The sequence below is a fragment of the Akebia trifoliata genome, chromosome 7 (genome assembly GCF_017979445.1).
Source record: "Akebia trifoliata isolate Shusen 1 chromosome 7, ASM1797944v1, whole genome shotgun sequence".
NCBI lineage: Eukaryota > Viridiplantae > Streptophyta > Magnoliopsida > Ranunculales > Lardizabalaceae > Akebia > Akebia trifoliata.
In genome coordinates this window covers 6,851,093-6,873,057 of record NC_141381.1, presented here as the reverse complement: position 1 = coordinate 6,873,057, position 21,965 = coordinate 6,851,093, and the positions used below count along the sequence as shown (strand labels likewise).

The 21,965-nt window shown below is 33.4% G+C and overlaps 1 protein-coding gene across 1 annotated transcript; it reads left to right on the top strand.

The window, feature by feature from the left end:
• The first annotated feature begins 5,809 nt into the window (after positions 1-5,809).
• LOC147398139 (uncharacterized) lies at positions 5,810-19,880 on the top strand. The gene is made up of 2 exons (XM_086447293.1): positions 5,810-6,085; positions 19,377-19,880. The coding sequence occupies exons 1-2, from the start codon at positions 5,975-5,977 to the stop codon at positions 19,725-19,727; spliced, it is 462 nt and encodes a 153-aa protein (XP_086303419.1). The 5' UTR covers positions 5,810-5,974; the 3' UTR covers positions 19,728-19,880.
• Positions 19,881-21,965: the final 2,085 nt, after the last annotated feature.

Here is a 21,965-nt window from a genome sequence, read left to right as displayed (position 1 = left end):
CTACGTTCCTATCTGTTTGTGTGTATGAATGTAAATGTGAGATATAAGAGTTAAAACAAGAAAGGGGGTTAGTTTTAACTTTCAGGGATTTAATTTTAATTTTAAACAATCTATATGCAAAAGTGATTTACAGCTGGTTTATTAAATCTCAACCGCCAGATCTCACGATATCTAACAACTCAAAAAACTTGGCACAAACCTTGTCGCATTTTAGGGCCTCCGAACGACTCCCTTATATAATATTATAATATATTATAAGTTATTAATGTGTTAACAGATTAAATAACCAGTGTATTCATTTTATATATTATAATATTATCTTATTATATATTATTATCTTACCTGAAGTTCATTTATTTCCTGCGAGAGAAACAGAAACAAAGATAAATGGGTTTTAATAGTAGGTTCGTATACATTACTTTCGATCGAGATTTAAATATGTTTCGAATGGGAATTAAGATCCGACATTAAAGAACATAATATTCATGGCATCGAGATCTACTTAGTCATCAAATTATTTGATCTAATTGCCGAAGAGATTAGCTACAAAAATTATTTTAATGTCATAGGGACACGTAAAACTCAACTACGAAGGTAGAAAACTTATAATTTCAAATTTGTAGTATAATTTTCAATAAAATCTATTTTATTTCAATTTTAATAATTAGTTTTAAATTTATTATGATGTAAATTCAAAATTCATGTATTAAATTGTTGAATCGTTTTATATCTTTTCTCTGATATTTTAATATTGTGAAATAAAAATAAATGAATTTGGGTGAGTGTAATTAGAAAATCAATTTGTTTAACAAATTGTGTTGAGAAATTTTCAAGTTTAAAGTACTTTTGAGCATTGTGTAATAGAATATGAGATGCAATTAGGATGATAACCGTGAGACGGTGTACTTGTATGTTTACTACTTTATGATTTATTATTTTCGATATACTGTTGCAGGTTTATAATTCTAGAATACTTGGAAATGTCATCACACTTGTAAATTTATTTTTATTTATTTCAAATAAAATTTAAAAAATATAATTATTATTTTTCTTATTCATTAAAAGGATAATGAATGCTTGTAAGATTAATCGATAGATATTTCTAAAAGTAATCAATTAATTTAAAATAATAGGAGTTGATATTATCTCCGGTAGTATGGGATACCAATTGAGAATATTATTATACCTACTATTCAAAAAATTCATATCTTATCTTTATTGGAAAATAACAAATTGTACTATAAAGATGGTTTGTAGATGATTAGATTGATTGATGACATATACATACTATAGAGGTACGATGAAGTTGGCTTGTGAAATGATTATTTACAATCTATAGCAAGCAAATGATTGATCTCTGTTAGGGATCAACGACCAACTTGAATCGAAAAATAAGGTCAACTAATATGGTAAATTGCCAGACCGATAAAATCAAGAACTAACGGTGAGTTTTACATTGGTTAAGTACTAGATCATTGATATATAGATCGGTACTTTTGTATCGGTCATGTACCTCGTTATTCTTATTAAATACACTACTAGGATTGATATTCTTATGATATGTTTATATTTATTTTATTTTATTAATAGATGAAAATATTTTGTTACTATTTTATTAAAGATTATCATGTTTAAAGTATTATTCGTTTTTGTTTACTTATTTAAAATATGTATTATTTGTAATACATTAATTTGTTTATCCATTCATATTAGGATTATGTGTTTTTCGGGATTTTTTCTTGAGTGTTTCCCAAAATTTTCTCCAAAACTTGTTTTATCTTATTTTCTTCTTAAAAACTTGTAAAGTAATGTAAAAAGAACTTGAGCCAAGATATTAAAAATGAACGACTATCAAATACCCAAATTTAAAATTAAAATTCAATGAAGAAAAATATATTTTTTTAATTTATTTTTAAAATTCATAGAATTTCTTCGTTTAGAACCCTATGGCATCGGATCATGTTATTGAATGTCATAAGATGATGAAATCAAGAAAATTCTTTTTTTCCATTATGGGTAGGAGAAATTTTTTTTTTTTGGGACCACATATTAAATGATTGTGATGCTGTGAGCAAAAAATCACATAATAACACCTTATTTTGTCAAGCTCCCCATATGGTGTTTCTACCCTATATTTGAGGATAAGGATGAGTTGACCATTGGAGATGCTCATAAATGTTATCCAATGCAAGTTTTAAATTTTTTCTCATACATGAAATATGTTAAAATCAATGCTATAATTTGCATTATTTTTAAAATATCTAAAAATTTGTTAAATTATCTTTTAGACTAGAAGAAGTGTCCTTTTTATTATATATATATATATATATATATATATATATATATATATATATATATATATATATATATGGGAGCGGTTCAGCGGCCCTAAAGAGAACTCGACTTCTTGCCAAGTTTCATGGTCCGTTAGATATCAACTAATCCGTCGACTGAGATTTAATTTATGGTTTTAAGTTAAAACATAACGTAATTACTTTCGGCCCCTTCATCAATTTTTATTTCTTTAAAAAAATCCCTCTTAACAAGTTCCTTCTTCTTCAAACTCTGTCTATAAACCAAGTTACAGACGTAACTTACGAGAACCTCTCTCTCTCTCTCTCTCTCAAGTATTCACACACTCTCGCCGTCGTCATCGCACTCTCATGGTTCTATAGTGATAAATGGTTATAAATCTGCCGAGTTTCATACAGTTGCACAATGATGTGTACACCACTTGTTCATGTTCAGCAATATCTTCTATACATCTTGAATCACTAGAGGTCTGTACTGTTTGGACCTGAAATCAGCAATATGGTTTTTATTTCCAACTTTTTTTTGTAATTATATTTTAAAGGTTTTAGTATAGTTAATAGAGGGCCTATGTTAAAATTATGAATAATATTTTCGATGATGTGATATATCAAGTTGGTTGCAAACCATAGTGTTGATTTCAGGTCCAAATTCACTTTTTGGAAGAATTCTCAATGAAACCCAAATTCACTTTTTGTTTTAGGAGTTGTTAATTTTGAACCCTAAATAGGAAAGTAATTTAAATCCAAGTCTCCAACCCTCTCATACACTCAATACTTTATAGAATCTCTTATAAAAGAAGCAGAAACAGACAACCCTGCACTATATCTTCCATAAGAGCCAAATACCCCATTAAAAGCCTCTCATCAGTTCGCAATAGTTCGCAATTCTACTATGTAGAAAGCTTACATAGCAGCATTAGAAAAAAAATGCAGGGACCCACCACATTCAAGCATCCATAGATGAAAGCAGGCCGAATTGTTCTTTTTAAGGGCCTGTAACTTGAGAGAAAGAGAGAGAGAGAGACGACGAGAGTGTGTGAATACTCGAGAGAGAGAGATAAAGAGAGAGGGAGAGAGAGAGAGAGAAAGAGAGAGGGGGGGAGGGAGGGAAAGGGTTTCGTTCTAAGGGGGTTTCGATCTGAAACTTGAGAGAGAGAGAGGTTCTCGTAAGTTACGTCTGTAACTTGGTTTACAGACAGAGTTCGAAGAATAAGAAAAAAACATGTTAAGAGGGATTTCTTAAAAAAAAAAATTGATGAGGGGGCCGAATGTAATTACGTTACATTTTAATTTAAAACTGTAAATTAAAGCTCTGCCGACGGATTAATTGGTATCTAATAGACCACAAAACTTGGCAAGAAGCTGGGTTCTCTTTAGGGCCGCGGAACCAGTCCCTACATATATCTTTTTTTTTTTTTTACCAAAATACCATCCAAAAAAAATAAAAGGTATCTTTTGGTTATATATTTTTTATCAAATTTTCATGCAAAGTATACCATGACATTTTTTCGAGATTAAGTATTAGAGAGGCATGTGTCAAATATAACATTTTTGTACTTTATTATTTCAAAAAATGAAATTGAGATAAACAAATATAACATTCTCATTGGAATTCTCTTATGAAACTATCAACATTGCTAGAGGACATACCAACAAAATGATTAGTAAAGGCATGTTTGATTGCACGACAAATTCTAAAGAAAATAATTTGTTATGAAAACCTTAAAATTAACGGTGTTCGAGTGCAAAACAAATATAAAAAGTGAAATAAATGATTTGCCATACACATGAAATTTGTCACTTAAGATGGCACATCTTTTCTCACCCCTCCCCCCTAAGAAAATGATTTGCCATGGCACTAAATTTGGATCTCATAAATGCCCTCATTTTTTTAAGTTTAAACTTGACATAAGATAGGTTATTTTGGTAAAAATCATTAAAATTGCAACCAATAACTCTATTATAATCACGATGGTTAGTTTTTGGACCTCTAAAAATGTCATTTTTTATTATATAATATCTAAAAACACTTTAATTAGTATTTTAAATTACAAATAGACCATTTTGATACATGTCCGTCATTCAAACCACCTTCTAATTTAATTTAAAAAAATGAGAAATGAATTATTAAATTGGCAATCCAACACCATAGCCCTCTAGATTTCATGTAAAGACTTGGAACCAAAAAAATCAAAAATCAAAAATCAAAATTGTTTTTTATTATACTTGATCCAATGTTTTGATAATGGATAATTATTAAACTCCCAAATATAAAATTAAAATTTAACTGTGAAAATATATTTTATTTTTTACTTTTTAGGGTATTTTAGAAACACACCCTGTAAAATTTGTGATATTAGGTTTACCCCTTTACAAAATACAAGGTAAATACTTTTTCAAGTATTTTTTGCTCACAGCCCGGTAATCATTTGACATATGGTGCAAATGACATTAGGAATAGAAATAAAATTTCTCTTTCCTGCCCTCACATTTTAATTTTAAGATTTTAAATCTTAAAATGGGTTGTTTGGCCTATATGAATTATCACATTGGCAATCAAACACCACAGCCTTCTACAACTCATATTCAAATATAAAAAAAAACTTTTTCTAGTTTGATCCAAGGAATTGAAAATGAACAGTTACCAAACAATCAAATTTATAATTAAATTTTCGTTTCCACAGTGGGTATGAGAGAAATTTTTCTCTAATTGCTTATGTCATTTGGGCCACATGTCAAATGATTGTTGGGTTGTGAGCTAGGCTGGCAATGATTTAGAATATACTTGATGTTCGAACCAGTCCGATTAAATAAAAAAAAACATGAAAAATTGAATTTTCAGATTAGATTCGAATCTACCCCAATCCGATCCGAACATATTTTTATAATTTTTTTTTTTTTATTCTTAATTTGATACATATATGTACATATAAAATGTTTTTGATTTCCCGCTATGTTTGTATTAGGAAAGTAGATTTTTCAAAATTTTTGAACATTGACAATTTGAAAATAAGGCATGTGTTCAGATTAGACCGGATCAATTTTAGATTAAGGATGAAATGAAACGGATTGGATTTGGTTCACATATTATTAATTCGTTTGGATGGGGTACATGTTTAAAAAAATTCAGATCGGATTGAAGTGGCACTAATCTGATGTCAAACCGATCCGTTGCCAACCCTACTATGAGCAAATCCTCTGAGAAAAAATCACTCATTTTTTCCAGCACCTAGCATATTTGAAGGAGTAACGTGGACCCGTCACTCATAGGTCCTCAAAGATCTCCAAAAGTGTCTATGAACAAATGAGATAGTGACACATGGAAAAATGACAAGCTATATAAGTAACCAAAGAAAAACAAAAAATGCAGGGTAATCTTCCTCTTACACGTCGCAGTCTCATTAGTTCATCGGACACTTCGTGTCCACATCATTAGACGCTTGAACTTTGCTATCAAATTCAAGAACCATGAGTTATTTTCGTAATTTCACCACTCATCAAGGTCATGGAATAGTACTCTTTCTTTTTTATGCATTTTCAGTCTCCCCACACCGACAGATCTTTGAAATTCAGAAAGAAATATAAAAGGGATCAGATCAGATCAAATCATCAGATCCATCAATCTCTCAGTGAAAGATCGAAAGGATCAATCGGCAGGAGTAATGGCTTTCTCATCTTTGAAACTGGTGGGCCCGCCTCCTCTCATGGCGGAATCATCACCAATCAAACGGCGGACAGAGCTTATAGTATGCGAGACAACTCGAGCTCTTCAGGTATATTAGTTAATTGCTTTTCTTTCCCTACATTATTCTTTTTATTGGTTTAGTTTTCGAAAGCTTAGATTAGTATTCAGTAACTCTCTCTCTCTGTCTCTTTTTCTCTTTTGAGCTCAAGTTTGATCTTATTTTCATGGGTCATTTCTGTCTAAATCTACTTCATAAATTTACGAAATTGCCACTAATATGGTTTCATATGTTCAATTATATACTCTCATTAAAGGCAAATTGTCGGTGCGTATGCAAAGCCTAAAAAATCGCTAGTTTTTATTTTGTTACTTTTTCATATCATTTTGTTTGATTTGATATGTTCCGTCTTGCAAAAGGAGTCCAGACATTGAGAAATTCTATTGGCACACCAATGTTTACTTATAACAAAACATCATTTTCAAATTAAAGAGATATTTTTCAAAGGGACATGTTAAAGGCACCCCAATTATTATCTCGGGCACCCCATCCATAGCCAATTTGTTTTTTCTTATATGGGTTAAAAGTTTCGGAACGGGCTAATTTTTTGTAAGGATGATCTCTATGGTGAGGAGATCATCGTCACCAAAAATCAGTCCATTCCGAAACTTGTAACCCCATCAAAAGTGATTTACAAAAAAATGAACGATCCTCACCAAAAATCAGTCTATTCCGAAACTTGTAACCCCATCAAAAGTGATTTACAAAAAAAATGAACGATCCATGATTCTTCAACTTGGTTTGATGGGGTTAGAAGTTTTGGAATGCGCTGATTTTGGTGAGGATGATTTCCTCACCATAGAGATCATCCTCACCAAAAATTACCTAATTCTGAGACTTTTTACCCATATAAGACAAAAAAAAAATTAGTCAATTGTTCAGGGTGCCCTAGGTAATAATTGGGGTGCCTTTAACACGTCCCAATATGTGTGCAATTTGTGACAAAAATTCCAGTTCCTTTAATTCCCAAAACATATTTTCACTTTTATAATCAATGAATTTGCTGATAAATTACCAGCGAGATTGCTAATATGACAAAATCGCTGGTATTTTATCGAAAAATTCGTTGATTATAAAAGTGACAGATTCATTGAAAATAATATATATATTTTGGGAATTAAAATGAATAGCGTACCAGACTCAAAATTTCATTATATTCAGTGCATGAAATGTAGATTCACCCTTAATTAAATGATACTGTGATGTAGATAGCCATTCTTTATATTTTTTTGTAGCACCCTCTTTTTTAATCTTCACCTAGAAAACCACCAAAACTTTTTTTTTTTCCTTCGTCAAACGCTCTCTTTAAAGAGACTTAGAAATTGCACTCTTTCCTTCTCTTCCAAACCAAACAAATTGTTGTTAGTATTTTTTTTTCTTTTACGTATGAGTTTACATAGATCATATTTCTAAATTAATCAAGTCAAATGGACTGTTAGATTTGATGATGATTGTGTCATATGACCTAATACATTGAATGTGATTATTAAGACATGAGACGTCGGTGCACTTAATACATTGAACATGCAATGTATTTCTTGGAAAGTTGAGATAGTTAATTGTACAGGGATGTGACTTTTGTACTCCTTGATATGGATTAGGGTCCTTTGAGTTAACCTCAAGGGGTTGGCCTATTGGCAAGCCGAGCCTTGATAAGCTCCTCAAGAAGCGTAGGTCAAGTGATTGAAACCCCACAAAGCAATGAATTCCTTGGGGCCACCCTACAGCATCTGGTTGATTCTTGACTCAACCAGTTGCACATAGGACTTTCCTTGGGGGCGGTGCATGTGACTGTGGGATTTGTCTCACCCGAAGTGTGAGGATACCCACGATAAGGGGAAAAAAAAGGGTCCTTCGAGTCATTGTAAATTAGAGTCCTAGTCCCTATTTTTCTCTTGAATTTCATTTACGAGAGTCAATCCTCCTTTGCTTCTAAGAGAGAAGAAAATAGAAGACCAAAGGACAAAGGATTGTCTTCTTCCTAAAGTTTTTTATCCGGGTGTGATGGCTTTAATAGATATATATATACTTTTAATGTTAATTTTTTCTTTCTAAAGATTGATGCATGATCCTAACTTTTTGTGGATTGAAGTCACAAATTCAATTGATATAAATTTAATTTTATGAAAAATTCCTTCTCTTCCAAATGATTCTCCAGGGAGAGAGTGTGTGTGAGAAATGAGTTTATTGGGGAGTTTTATTATTTATGGTTTTTGAAAACTAGGGTTTTTTTAATGGGGTATTTGTTATCTTATTTGGTGTTCCATGAACAATTTCATGAATCAGTGTTTTATAAGTAAAAGTTGATGTGACTAATAAAAAGTTAAAGTTGGTGTGCTAATAGAACTTATTTTTGATATGCAATGATTTTAGTGTATATTCAGTCGTCTTTGTGTGCATGTGCCTCACATTGATTGCACACATCTGAATGGACTTCCCCTATTAGGTTTTTAAATTCTAATGATGTTAGGAATTGGTGTACTAGAAGTGTGCAACAAGCATTACACTATGTAAAGGGATCGAGGAGTTATATTAGCAATGATCCCAATAGATTTGAGTTTTTTCCTCTCTATCCTATGAGTGTTTAAGGTGTCATGTAGGGTTTCTGTTACATACCCTAGGGATCTAAACCATGGAAATATACATTATCATGCAATCAGTATCGACGTAGTCGGATGTTTGGCCTTCCCATCTCCAGTGAAAAACAGTACTTGACCATAGAAAAAAATAATCTTTTGACCGGGAAATGGTTTTCAAAGGTAAAACACCATTTAGGTTTATTGTCTCCTAGTTTTCTTAGCCTATTTATTTGATTTGATTTGCTTAAATTAAAAGTGTTCCACAACAAAAATAGTCTTGTAAAAGATGTTAGGTGTTGGTGTTGCTATAGAAGTGTGCAAGAACCAACCCTTACCTTAAGGGATTGAGGACTAGTATAAGCAGTAGACCCAATATATTTGAGTTTCTCTCCTCTTTCTCCTAACACTCTGTTTGGATTGAGAGAAAAGAAGAGAAGATAGTAACTTTCTCTCTGATTTGGGGGAGAACAAAAATTGACATTTTTCTTTCCTACCTTCTCCATCAACTTTCTCTTCTATATTCACTCAACTTCCCAAACAAGAGAAATGGAGAGAAAATTGATTCCTTTATCTTCTCTCAATCCAAACAGAGTGTTAAGAGTGTTTGAAGTATTCTCTTGAGTTTTTATTGCATACCCTAGGGATCTACGGAGTGGAAATATATGTGATCACTTCATTCAATATCAACATACTCGGGTGTTTGGTCATCCGCATCTCTGGTGATTGACCATGATATGACATGACTCTAGTTTTACTCTTTCGTTGTGCATAATCAACAAGTATGCTTAAAATCAACCAAGGTACAACTTTCTTATCCAGTTTAAGTCTTCACTCCTAACCAAGAAATTGGATCTTGGTTGTAGGAAAAACAATTTTCCAATTGGGAAAGGGTTTTCAATGGTAAAGCCTTATTTAGGTTTAATACATGCCAATCTTATATCATTTATAAGCTTTTATATGCTTTAAAAAATGTACTTTTGTTTGTCCAAGGAGTTTAAGGACTGTTTGGTCACAGCCGCAAAAGTAATGCTCTAATAGGTAAAGGGCTTTTTTTGAATTAGCAAAGGGCTACTAATTTATTTGTCTTGCAAAACGATCCCCCTATTTTGATATTTTATATTTGTGGTGTTTTGGGGTATCCATTTGGGTTTCGCACTGATGGCACACATCCTTAATGGACTTATTCTATTGTGAGTTAAAATCCTTATGATGTTAAGAATTGGGGTTGCACTAGAAGCATACAACAACTAACTTTACACTGTTAGATTTTACGCATTCCAAATCTTGAAACATAACTTTAACATACTATGATTTTTCCCAATAGGATCTAATCTATCACATATTTCAAACACGCTATTCATTCAATGTAAAACGAATTAAGGGTACTTGCCTTGTGCCATTGTGAAATCGTTGATTCAAGATGTTGGAGGTGTGCCTTTCGATCCACATGTTCCTTGAAGCTGTCAAAATCCCAATCAAATTGATCATTTTTTCTAGACTCACCTTCTCCCTTCTCTATATGTGGATTGGTTAGGATTTTAGTGATTGATGGATATCACTCTTGTGTACTCTCTTCTTTGTGCATTTTCCACAATTAGTACGTTCTCTAGATGTTGTTAATATGGGGTTGTTGATCCTCTTTTATAGATGAAGGTTGAGGGCCTAGAGTTATTCTTTTAGTAAGTTTCCTATCCATCAAGGTCTCTTACTAACTTTAAAGAATATTTATAACTCTAACGATATTGAGACTTTTTAATATTGATATCCATTATGTATATAGAATCCATGTGCAATTAATCAACTAAAAAAATCGTGAGGTCAATAAACCACACGTTATAGAGTTCTAACATTCTCCCACTTGGCCCATTAGATTGATTGTGCTAATAGTGAATTTCTAAACATTTTGAAAAATACTCAACTTTAGGATTTTCTAATAAAAAATCATTTTATACGTGATCACGAATTTTAAAATCATCAATATTCCCAATATACAATTAGATTCTTTAATGCCATATTTCGATTAGATATTAATGTGAGTTATGGCGGTTGTATGTCATATATGTCATACTTCCTTCCATGTACCATGCCATCAATATCCTTTCTAATATAATCTTTAATTTTGCCTCTTTCATTTATCTTGTCAAGACATTTCCTGTATTACTTAAATCCAAACAAAATATGCATAATATAATTGAAAACATGAAATAAGCAGAAACTTTATTTAGTACTAATATTAATGTCAATTACATAACCTCTCTAGATATGGATATATCTATTTAATTCATGAAAAATCTCAGTCTGTGGATATCCTTCAGATATTTATAACTGAGGTAAAAAGACAGTTAGACAGGAAGGTTAAAATAGTTAGGTTAGATAGAAGAGGTGAATACTATGGTAGATAATGAATCAGGTTAGAACCCTGGTCCTTTTGCTAAACTTTTAGAAAGGTTAGGTATTTGTGCAAAGTACACAATGCCTGGAACGCCTCAACAAAATGATGTAGGTGAAAGACGTAATTGTACATTTATGGACATAGTTAAGAGAATGTTGAGTTACTCAACAGTTCCAGAATTCTTATGGGGAGAAGCATTAAAGACCGTAATGTACATCTTAAATAGAGTTCCTAGTAAAACAGTTCCTAAAACTCCATTTGAGTTATGGACTGGTAGGAAACTCAGTTTAAGACACATGTTTGGGATTGCTCAGCGGAAGCAAGAATCTATAACTCATAGGAAAAGAAATTGGATCTCAAGACCATATCTGGATATTTCATTGATTATCCATAAAAATCTAAATGATACTAGTTCTATTGTCCTAACTGCAGCACAAGAATAGTCGAAATCGAAAACGTCAGATTCTTGGAAAATGGTGAAATTAGTGGAAGTGTTGGACCACGTAAAATAACTCTTGAAGAAATAAGAGTGGATATCCTACCACCTCTTAATCTTCATGAAACTGTTAGTTCTCAAGATGTTCAACAACTTGAGGAGAATGGACAACAGTTACAGCAAGTTGGTTTACCACTCCATCAAAACTCAATCATTGTAATTGAAGATTCACCACAGGTAGTTCTAAGAAGATCTCTTAAAGAGAGAAAACCTATCATTTCAAATGAATACATGGTGTATCTACAAGAATCTGATTTTGAAATTAGGATAAATAAAGATTTGGTTACGTTTTTACAAGCAATGGAAAGTAATGATTTTATCAAGTAGATGGATGCCATGAAAGAAGAGTTAAAATCTATGGACTAGAACAGTATTTGGGATCTCGTCGAATTGCCTCCTAAATGTAAGAGAGCCGGTTATAAGTGGGTCTTTAAGACCAAGTGCGACGTAAAAGGCAATGTCGAACGATTTAAACCAGACTTGTGACCAAAGGTTTTATTCAGAAGGAAGGTATTGATTACATTGAGACTCTCTCTCCAGTTTCAAAGAAAGACTGACTTAGAATCATTATGGCATTGGTGGCTCATATGATTTGGAGTTACACCAGATGGATATGAAAATAGCTTTCTTGAATGTGAATTTAGATGAAGAAATCTACATGGAACAACGTAAAGGGTTCACAAAAAAGGGAAAGGAAAATTTAGCTTGCAAACTTAAGAAATCCATTTATGGACTTAAACAAGCTTCAAGGCAATGGTGCATAAAGTTTAACGATACCATTACCTCTTTTGGATTTAAAGAAAACACTGTTGACTAGTGTATATATTTGACGATCAGTGGGAACAAGTTTATTATGTTGGTTCTACATGTAGATGACATTCTATTAGTTACTAGTGATCTTGGTTTGTTGTACAAAACCAAGAATTATCTCACTAAGAATTTTAAAATGGTTAATATGCGTGAAGCAACATATGTCATTGGCATAGAAATCCTTAGGAATCGATTTCAAGGATTATTAGAGTTGTCTTAGAAATGTTATATTAACAGAGTTTTAAAAAAATACAATATGCAATCTTGTTCTAATAGTGACGCACCTATCGGCAAAGGAAATAAGTTCAACTTGATGCAATGTCCGCAGAATGATTTAAAAAGGAAGCAGATGAAGGATATTCCATACGCTTCAGCTATTGGGAGTTTGATGTATGCTTAGACTTATACTAGACCGGATATCAGTTTTGCAGTTGGAATGTTAGGTAGATATCAAAGTAACCCGGGGATGGATCATTGGAAAGCTACAGAGAAGGTTATGAGGTATTTACAAGGGACGAAGGACTATATGCTCACTTACAAGAGATCAGATCATCTAGATGTGATTAGGTACTCGAATTCAGATTTTATCGGATGCTCCGATAGTAGAAAGTCTGTATCAGGTTTCATAGTTCTGCTAGTAGGAAGAGTTATTTCGTGGAGGAGCATGAAGCAGAGCATTACTGCTTCATCCACTATAGAGGCTGAATTCGTGGCATGTTTGGAGGCCATGAATCATGCTTTTTGGTTGTGGAATTTTATCTCAAGACTTGGGGTTTTCGGCTCTATAGCCAGGCCACTAAAGATATATTGTAATAATACCGCAGTCGTGTTTTTCTCTAAGAATAAAAAGTACTCAAACGGTGCGAAACACATGAAAGTATTAGTACCACGCAAATGATAGCTGATTCAGACTATAGAGAACATGTTATCAGGATGGGTTTTTTGGGGAAATCTTTTATGTATATGGAATAAATTACTTTAAAGAAGTTATGTAATTGACATTAACATTAGTATTAAATAAAGTTAGTTTCTATTTATTTCTTGTTTTCAATTATATTATGCATATTTTGTTTGGATTTAAATGATACAGGAATGTCTTGACAAGACAAATGAAAATGACACAATTAAATGCTATATCAGAGAAGGTATTACGTGGCTCATGGAAGGAAGTATGACATAGATAACATACAACCGCCATGACTTACATTAATATTTAATCAAAATATGGTATTAAGGAATCTAATTACATATTAGGGATATTGATGATTTTAAAAGCCGTGATCACGTATAAAATGTTCTCGATTATATAATTCTAAAATTGAGTCATTTATCAAAATGTTTTTGAAACTCACTATTAGCACAATCGGTCTACTGGGTTAAGTAGGAGAATGTTAGAACCCACATGTAACGTGTGACCTTATTGACTTTGGTCAAATTAACCTCCACGGTTTTGGTTTCCAAATCACACAAGGATTCTATAATATAATGGGATATCAATATTAATAGAAACCCAATATAATTAGAAGTAATATATTCTTTAAGGTTTAGTAGGAAACCTTGATGGATAGGAAACCTACTAAAAGAATGATTCTAGGCCCTCAACCTTTGTTTATAAAAGGGATCGGCTACACCATATTGAAAAAGTTGAATTGATAACGAATTGTGGAGAACACCAAAATAAGAGAATAATAAAAGGAGTGATATCCATTAATCACCAATCCAGCCGATCCACATAGAGAGAAAGAGGAAGGTGAGTCTAGTAAGAAAATATCAACTTCATCGGGGTTTCAAAGGCTACAAGAAACGTGGATCGAATAATATGCCTACAATATATTGAATCAACGATTTTAACGATGGCACAATGTAAGTAACTATAACCTTGTTTTAATTTAACGTGAATGGTATGTTTGAGATACGTGTTGATTAGATTCTATTGGGAGAATGTAAGTCATGTTGAAGATTTGAATGCATAAATTTTATAACATCCTATCCATCAAGGTCTCTTACTAACTTTAAAGAATATTTATAATTCTAATGATATTGGGACTCTTTAATATTGATATCCATTATGTATATAGAATCCTTGTGCAATTAAACAACCAAAAAAAATTGTGAGGCCAATGGGCCACACGTTATAGAGTTCTAACATGCACTATATAAAGGGATCCCTTTGAGGACTTTTGTGAGCAGAGAGCCCAATAGATTGAAGTCATTCTCTTTCAAGTGCTTGAGGTATTCTCTAAGGATTTTATTATATACCCTAAGAATCTAAGGTGTGTAAATATATGTGATCAGTCTATCAATATTGACGCACTTGGTGTTTGATCATCCTGATCTTCTAAGACCGACAATGATGTGACGCAAGTCTAGTTCAAATCTTCTATTTGGTATAGCAATTAGCCTAGAACCTGACAATTGTAAGAATCAACCAATCGACCAATGGACAACTTATGAGTTATAATCAAGGGATTAGATTTTTGCAATAGTCGTTACAGCCCTGGATTTTAAGGAAGAATTCATGGCTCTATCTGTCTTTAAAATGCCATAAGTATCAATCTGAAGTCTGAATTTCAAAAGCTGACTAGCTCTAAAGAAGTTAGTTGGAGGCAAAAATTGAAAATTGGATGGCTAAAAGGAGATAAAAGTACAAAAATACAAAAAAAATAAGAAAAAATTCACAACATAACCCCTAATCACAGTAAGGTAAATTGTGTATCAAAGCGCACATTAATGGTGTTTGGGGTTGAGGGAAAGAAAACATCAGGAGAGGAGAAGTGTTTTGCTTAAGCTCAAAAAAATTTGCTGCAATACCAGCAATGCAGGTATCCAAAAATATCCAAAGAAAACATCAGGAAAGGAGAAGTGTTTTTCTATTCTTCATCTAGCACTCGCAGTTTTACTTGAGTAGAATTTATCTTTTTCTTTTAAATGTTGATAACCATTTTAAACATTTTGTTTTTGGTTCTGTTCCGATGCATATGTCTAGTTTCATGTTATCCAAGCTTTAGGGAATATCGTAAATTGATAACAAACACGGTCAGAAGTGCCAATCTCGGTTTGGAAAAGGCCTTTGATCACTTGTATTGGTCATTTGTTGATAATAGTATCTCTTACTTAGGATTCAGGGCATTTAGAAATTAGAATATCATGTTATGGAGTTTCGATACACTCGCACTATGTCCTGATAAATGATTCCTCATGGATTATATCCATCCTATTTGAGGACTTCACTCAGTCAAAAGCCCTTAACTAGGCCAACACCCAAACACGAATTATACGTAAACAGTGTCTTGGGGTGGTCTTAAAATCTCCCACTTATTTATTTGTAGATAATTGTATTATTTACATTTCCACCACAATCAAGTCCACTCTCAATCTCGAACCCTTTTGGACAAGTTTTATTAGGGGGTCAACAAGCGAACCAGTTTTTTGAAATCCCTTCCCAGCTTTAGCAAAATGCATCCTTCTCGTTTTTTAAGTATCTTGGCTCGCACTCTCATAGTTGAGTGTAGACAACTTCAATACTATCATTTATATTTCCCAAGGAAAAAATTATTGTGTGTGTGTGTATATATATGGGTCGAGTTCAACAGCCAATAACACTGCCAAAGTGTTTTGTCCTATATGGGCTAAAAGTTTCGGAATGGGCTGATTGTTTGTGAGGATGAGCTCAATGGTGAGGAGATCATCTTCACAAAAAATCATCCCAATCTGAAACTTTTAACCCCACCAAAAGTAATTTACAAATTAACAATAAAAATCAACCGTCTACAATTCTTCAACTTTGTAAACCACTTTTGATGAGTATAGAATTTTCAGATTGGGCTGGTTTTTTGTGATGATGGTTTCCTCACTATAGAGATCATCCTCACAGAAAATCAGCCCAATCCAAAACTTTTAAGCCATATAGGACAAATTTTGTCTCCCAGTAAGATTATTTGACGAATGCTCCCCATATATATATATATATTATATGTATAGGTATTTTTCAGGCTAGGATTTTATGATGTTTTTCACTCTTTTGATTGCTCTGTGAGGTTCCTTGCGGCTGAGAGAGCGGCAAAGTTTTGGAGCTTGTAATCTTTATCCTTGATAGTGGATTGATCTCCCTCACCTCTGTGAATGTAGGCAATTTGCCGAATCACATAAAAATCCTTTGTTTTTTGTGTGATTGCATTTTCGATTATTTTTACTCTTGTTACGCATGCCAACAACAAAATTCTTAACTATTGAAGCCTTACCAACCCCATGAAGATTTACATTGTTAGATGGAGAAAGTTTAACCCCCTAAATGACACTATGCCTTCGCCTCAAAAAATTCAATCTCGCATTATTAGTTGAAACTGCCAAGTGTTTTGTCCACCAAAATGAGGCTCTTTGCACCAAGGTTTCCAAGCATAAATATGCCAAAACACTACACATTTCTTGAAGCTTAAGTATACTTTCAATTGCACTTGGAGTTGGATAAGCTTACTTCATGACAAGAAAGCCCTCGTGAAAGGTCTCAAACAGAGAATAGGCGATAATAACCAAATGATTTCCTTTAGGAAAGATGTTTGCTTCATGAGTACCTCTTCTGGCTTACACCAACAAAATCCTCCCTGACCATATCTTTAATTGGAAGGTGTACAAAGCATGTCACTAGGTCGGAGTCATTATGTCTTTATACCTTCGTCCTTTCCTTCCCAAACATATGATTGACACCCTCACGGCAAACTTTTTTCTTCCAATGGAGTAAACTGACTATCATTTGATCATCGTTTCAGGTAGTTTGGTATACAACCTTAGGGAGAAAATTATGCACACTCAACTTTCACCCGTTCTTTAGAGGAAGCTTTTCAAAATACTCACAATGTGAAGTGTCAAATATTCCGAATTTTTTTAAATACCCCAAATGCATATTCAAATCAATCCAATGCTGTAGCTAGAAATCAATCAATCGCGAAAATATTAGACCAGAAAATCAAGAAAAACTTATTTGATTTTTGTTGACTGAAGCACATGTTTTATGCATTAGGAAAAAATTGTCCCTCCATCCCTACTATGTGTGATGCTTCAGAGAATTTTGGTCTTTGGCCCCCAAGATTCAATATTCTCAGTCAGGATGAAGGCAGCACATATGGTGTAATCTAAAAGATGACCTGGATGGCACCATAAGGTTTGATCAGGTCAAGTGTTTGTTCAGCTCCCTTGATAAAAGTAGACCTTCCCCAACCTAAAAAAGTAATACTGAAAAATTAGATTTCTCTCATTTTTCATAAGACCAGAGATCCCCTTTGAATTGGGAGCAGAAGGCCAAAGCCCTTTGTTCCTCCATTCTACTTTGTCCAAGGCCAAGTCTTTTGGTCTCCGTCCAAGTTCTTTTGGGACTACTCACTCTTTTAGGACCTTCAACTTGAATTTTTCTTTTGAGGGCTGTGATCAACCTTGATTGAACATGCCCAAACCATCTTAGCCGTCATTCTCTTTATGTATCACCTATTGGAGCTACTGCATTTGCCTGAACGCATTACCACCCAAAATCAGCTCTCACATCAAAATCTTGACATGTGCTCCATATGTACTGATTTGACACTGACGGTCATGGAGCAAATTAGGATTTTGTTTCAATGAACTTCAATGTTCTATTGGAGCAAATTGGTTTCCAATGCAGGCTATTCATTCAACCAGGGTGGGGCCTACAAGTTGGGTGCCTCCTATATTACTTCTAGAATTCTAGCTTTTGTCAATTTTAAATTTTTTTGTCATTTGTCTAAAATACAGGGAGATTCATCTACACTATACTTGCATTTACTGAAAGCTGAGCATCAATATTTTCTCCAACAAAGAACTTAGGCCTGCCTTTAATGGAAAAAGATGATTCGCCAAGCTCATAAACAAGCTGTGTTATTAGTATGGTTCTTCATGGACCTTTTATTTGGATGGGGTTCTATTGGCTGTTGGGTTTTCCTACTTTTTCTTTTTTTGTTTTCTGTGTAGGGTGGTCTCCTTGACCTCCTCTTTTTTTTTTTCTATATGTATTATTTTTACATATAAAAAAATTCCGAAATTAATATCAAGTCAAGCAAAAAACCTAAGACAAAATATCATGTTTTGGTGGATTGCAACTATTACTATCTGGCTTTAGAATGGAGAAAAGGAATCGATGGTAAACCATTTTGAAATGGCTTTTGTAGGTAAATTTTTAACCTCATCTCCAGATCGTATCTCATTGATCCTCCTCCACTGCAAAAAGTCTCAGAACTGTGAAGGATTCCCAGATCGAGACCCTCCAATGCTTAATTAGCAAAAAAATCCGAAAGATAAGAAAATTGGAGAAAGAGTCCGAAGTCGCTTTACCTGTGTCCTGGCTTCCTTAGGCATAACCAAGAAGCAACTTCCTTAGGAGGATCCCTTATTTATGCAATGAGTCACTCTTAATCAAGTAATTCATTCCATACCCAACTAACAGACGGTCACCACTCCAACAAGAAAAGGTATAACTATGGAAACTTCTGTCATTTGTCTCGGAGAATTTATGGAGGAAATCGGGTTTTAAATTACCAGAAATTGTACGATTATATAGCCAAAGGGGATACGCCGCATGTAAAAATTTCGTGTTTCTCTTCCTTCTTTTGGTAACCTTCCTTGTGAAGATCCTCCAAATCTTTCCATAATTTCTGTGTTCCAAAAGACCTCTTCCTAATTGATCTCGCTTTTTCTTAAACTTTCCTGTAACTAAAGTTGTAAAATCTTGGGAAGATCTTCCGTTATGATTCGTCCTGATCTGCTCAAAAGCCTCTACGCTCTCTTCTTCATTGGAGACCACTCAGCTAGAGTTATGTTCAGCCAAGTGCTCTGCTCTAGCCACATAACGCTCGGCCTTACTTGTCAGCCAAGTCAATTCTTACGCCTAGAGGTTAACATGTGTTTGTCATGATTCAACTCGTCCATGCAGTAGTGGCCATGTGGGTTCTTTATAATTGGTCCATGTCATGATGTGTAATTATACACCTACAGTTTCTTTTTGTTGCATTGTAACTTTTCTCTTTCCCACTCTTTCAGGTTAGATGCAAGGGGATTCAAGAACAACATCAGCCACCACCGAAAGCACTCAAAAATACTTCTCGCAGAGACGTTATGCTCTATATGAGTGCTGTGTCTCTGACTGCAACTCCCCTCTTATCTGCTGCCCCAGCTGAGGCACGTATTAGGAATCCCGAGATCAGAAGAAAAATAATGGAGAAGCTCGAGCTTCTTAGGGAAAAAGCTGGACTATCGAAATCAAAAACCAAGGATGGTGCTGATAAAGAGAAATCACCAATAGAAACACCACCACTTCCACCACCAAATCTTCAAAATAGCCCAATAGGACCGCTAGTGGAAGCAACCATTTCCCAAAATGATAGGCAGTAGTGAGACCCTTTCATAAAGTGATGTTAAACTGAATTTGAAATTCGAATCTCTCTCGACTTCAAATGATATCATGTTTTGATGTATCTTCAATGACATTCACTGTTTTTATGGTCTAATACAATGTCTCTAGAACACAGGACATATTTGGGGACACCTTGGTTTCATTCATAATAACTTCTCAATGAGAAGTTGTTAATTTTCCACAATGAACAATATGGCTGTCTGATGGTTTTCGAACTGATGACATGCCCACCTCGACCTCGGCCTTTTTTCATAGATTAATAGCAAATGACTTGAATGCCCTCATCTTCAACCTCTATTATTAAAAAGAAAAAACTTTATTTTTCTTTCAAAATACTGTCATCTTCAAGTTCTTCTGCATGTATGGCAACTTATTTTTAATTTATTCAACCTTATCTTCAAGCCACATATTCAACGTTGTCTTAACTTCTTGTAAGATAATCCTTAATTTTTCTACCCAAAATTCTATTCCCCTTCTACTTCTCCAAAAATCCTTTATTGTTCTTTAAGGTTTGAAGCTTATAACAAAATCTTAAGGTTGAAGCTGAGATTAAAAGATTTCCCTCAAGAGTTTGAATGTGACTGCTATTGGGAATTAAGAAACAATTCTTGGCTACAAGTTGAAGATGATGTTATTGATCAAAAAATTATGTTGTTTAGATCATTATTCAGTATTCCACTAGAGTAGGGTACAGAAGACCAGGGTTAAGGGGTGTAATGTCTTCAGTTTGAAATAACAGGTTATCTCAAATATTCATCAAAATGTGGAGGGTCTTTCTAAATTACCTTATTATTTTATTATATTTTATATTTTGTGGGCTTGAATTAAAATGAACTAAAAGCCCATTACTAAGGCTATTGGCTAAGGCTGCAACTTGGGCTGGATAGGTCCGGTGTCAAACCTAGTTGATGGGCAGGCTTGGAACAAGTTATGTAGAACATGAGTTGAGCCTCGGTTAGAATAACTCAAACCAACCTTAATTCGGGTTGAGGATTCGAGCAACCCCCGAGGTTCTTAATAATATATAAATATTTTTATATTAATTATATTTATTTTAAAACTCTTTTTTAATTATTTCTTATTTAAGGTAAAACAAATTTAGTATATTAATTATATTTCTTGGTTTAAGATATAAAATTTATTTACTAATCAAAATAAAATTAAACTCGTTCAATGATCCCAATCCGCTCAAAACTACATAACTCGAAGTCTCACTCGGACTAACCTGAGCTCAACCTAAGTTTAGAAGCTCAAGCTCAAGTTGAGCTTGGGTTAATGAACTCTGGCTCAATGCTCATTGAGGGCTTTGCCACTTATATGGATCGGTTTGAGACATGGCCATATATGATCCGATTCTAATTGGTCCTCAAAATCCTGGTCGAAACTAGAACCGTGTCACATACATCCTGACCCATTAATTTGTTGGCCCTAGATGGGACCAAAGTTAGCAATTATTGTACCCAAAAAAAATTAATGTGAGTGCAATTGAAATGTACACTTAACCGTTTGTTTAAAGTTCAACCAAAAATACAAAAGAAAAAGAAAAAATTCATAAAAAAACACTTTTTGACCTTATTCAATGGTGTTGAAAATGGATGGTTATTGAACTTCCAAATTTAAAACTAAAATTCAATGGTGAAAGTTAACATTTTATCGAATTTTTGTTCAAACTTCTTAGAATTTTGTCCTGTATGACCCAATAGCATCAGATGAGATCATGTTTTTGGATGCCACAAATTGATGCAATTAGGATCCACTCCAAGGTTTTTGAGTAACAAATTACCAACATCAATTTGAATTTTATGATGCAGACCCCTACTCTAAGGTTTTTTGGGTAACAAACTAATAAAGTAAGCTTTGCTGAGTAATAAATTTTATAAAGTAAGGTTCCCTTGGAGTTTTGACAACTCTAAGGGAGTTTTTGTGATAAAATGCAGCAATCAGTAATCTCTCTTAAAAGATTAAAAAGTAAGGCTAGTCTTACTAATTTGTAAGATTTCAAATCTTACTAAAATTTGATCTGATGCCACAAATATGTATAGGACAAAATTCGATAAACTTTGAAGAAAAAAAAAAAAGAATATTTTTCGTGTTAAATTTTAATTTTAAATTTGAGAGTTTTGTGGGATTTTCTTAACCGTCCATTTTCAAAACCTTGTATCAAGCCCATAAAAATTATTTTATTTTTGGATCTAACTTTTTAATAAAACCTAGAG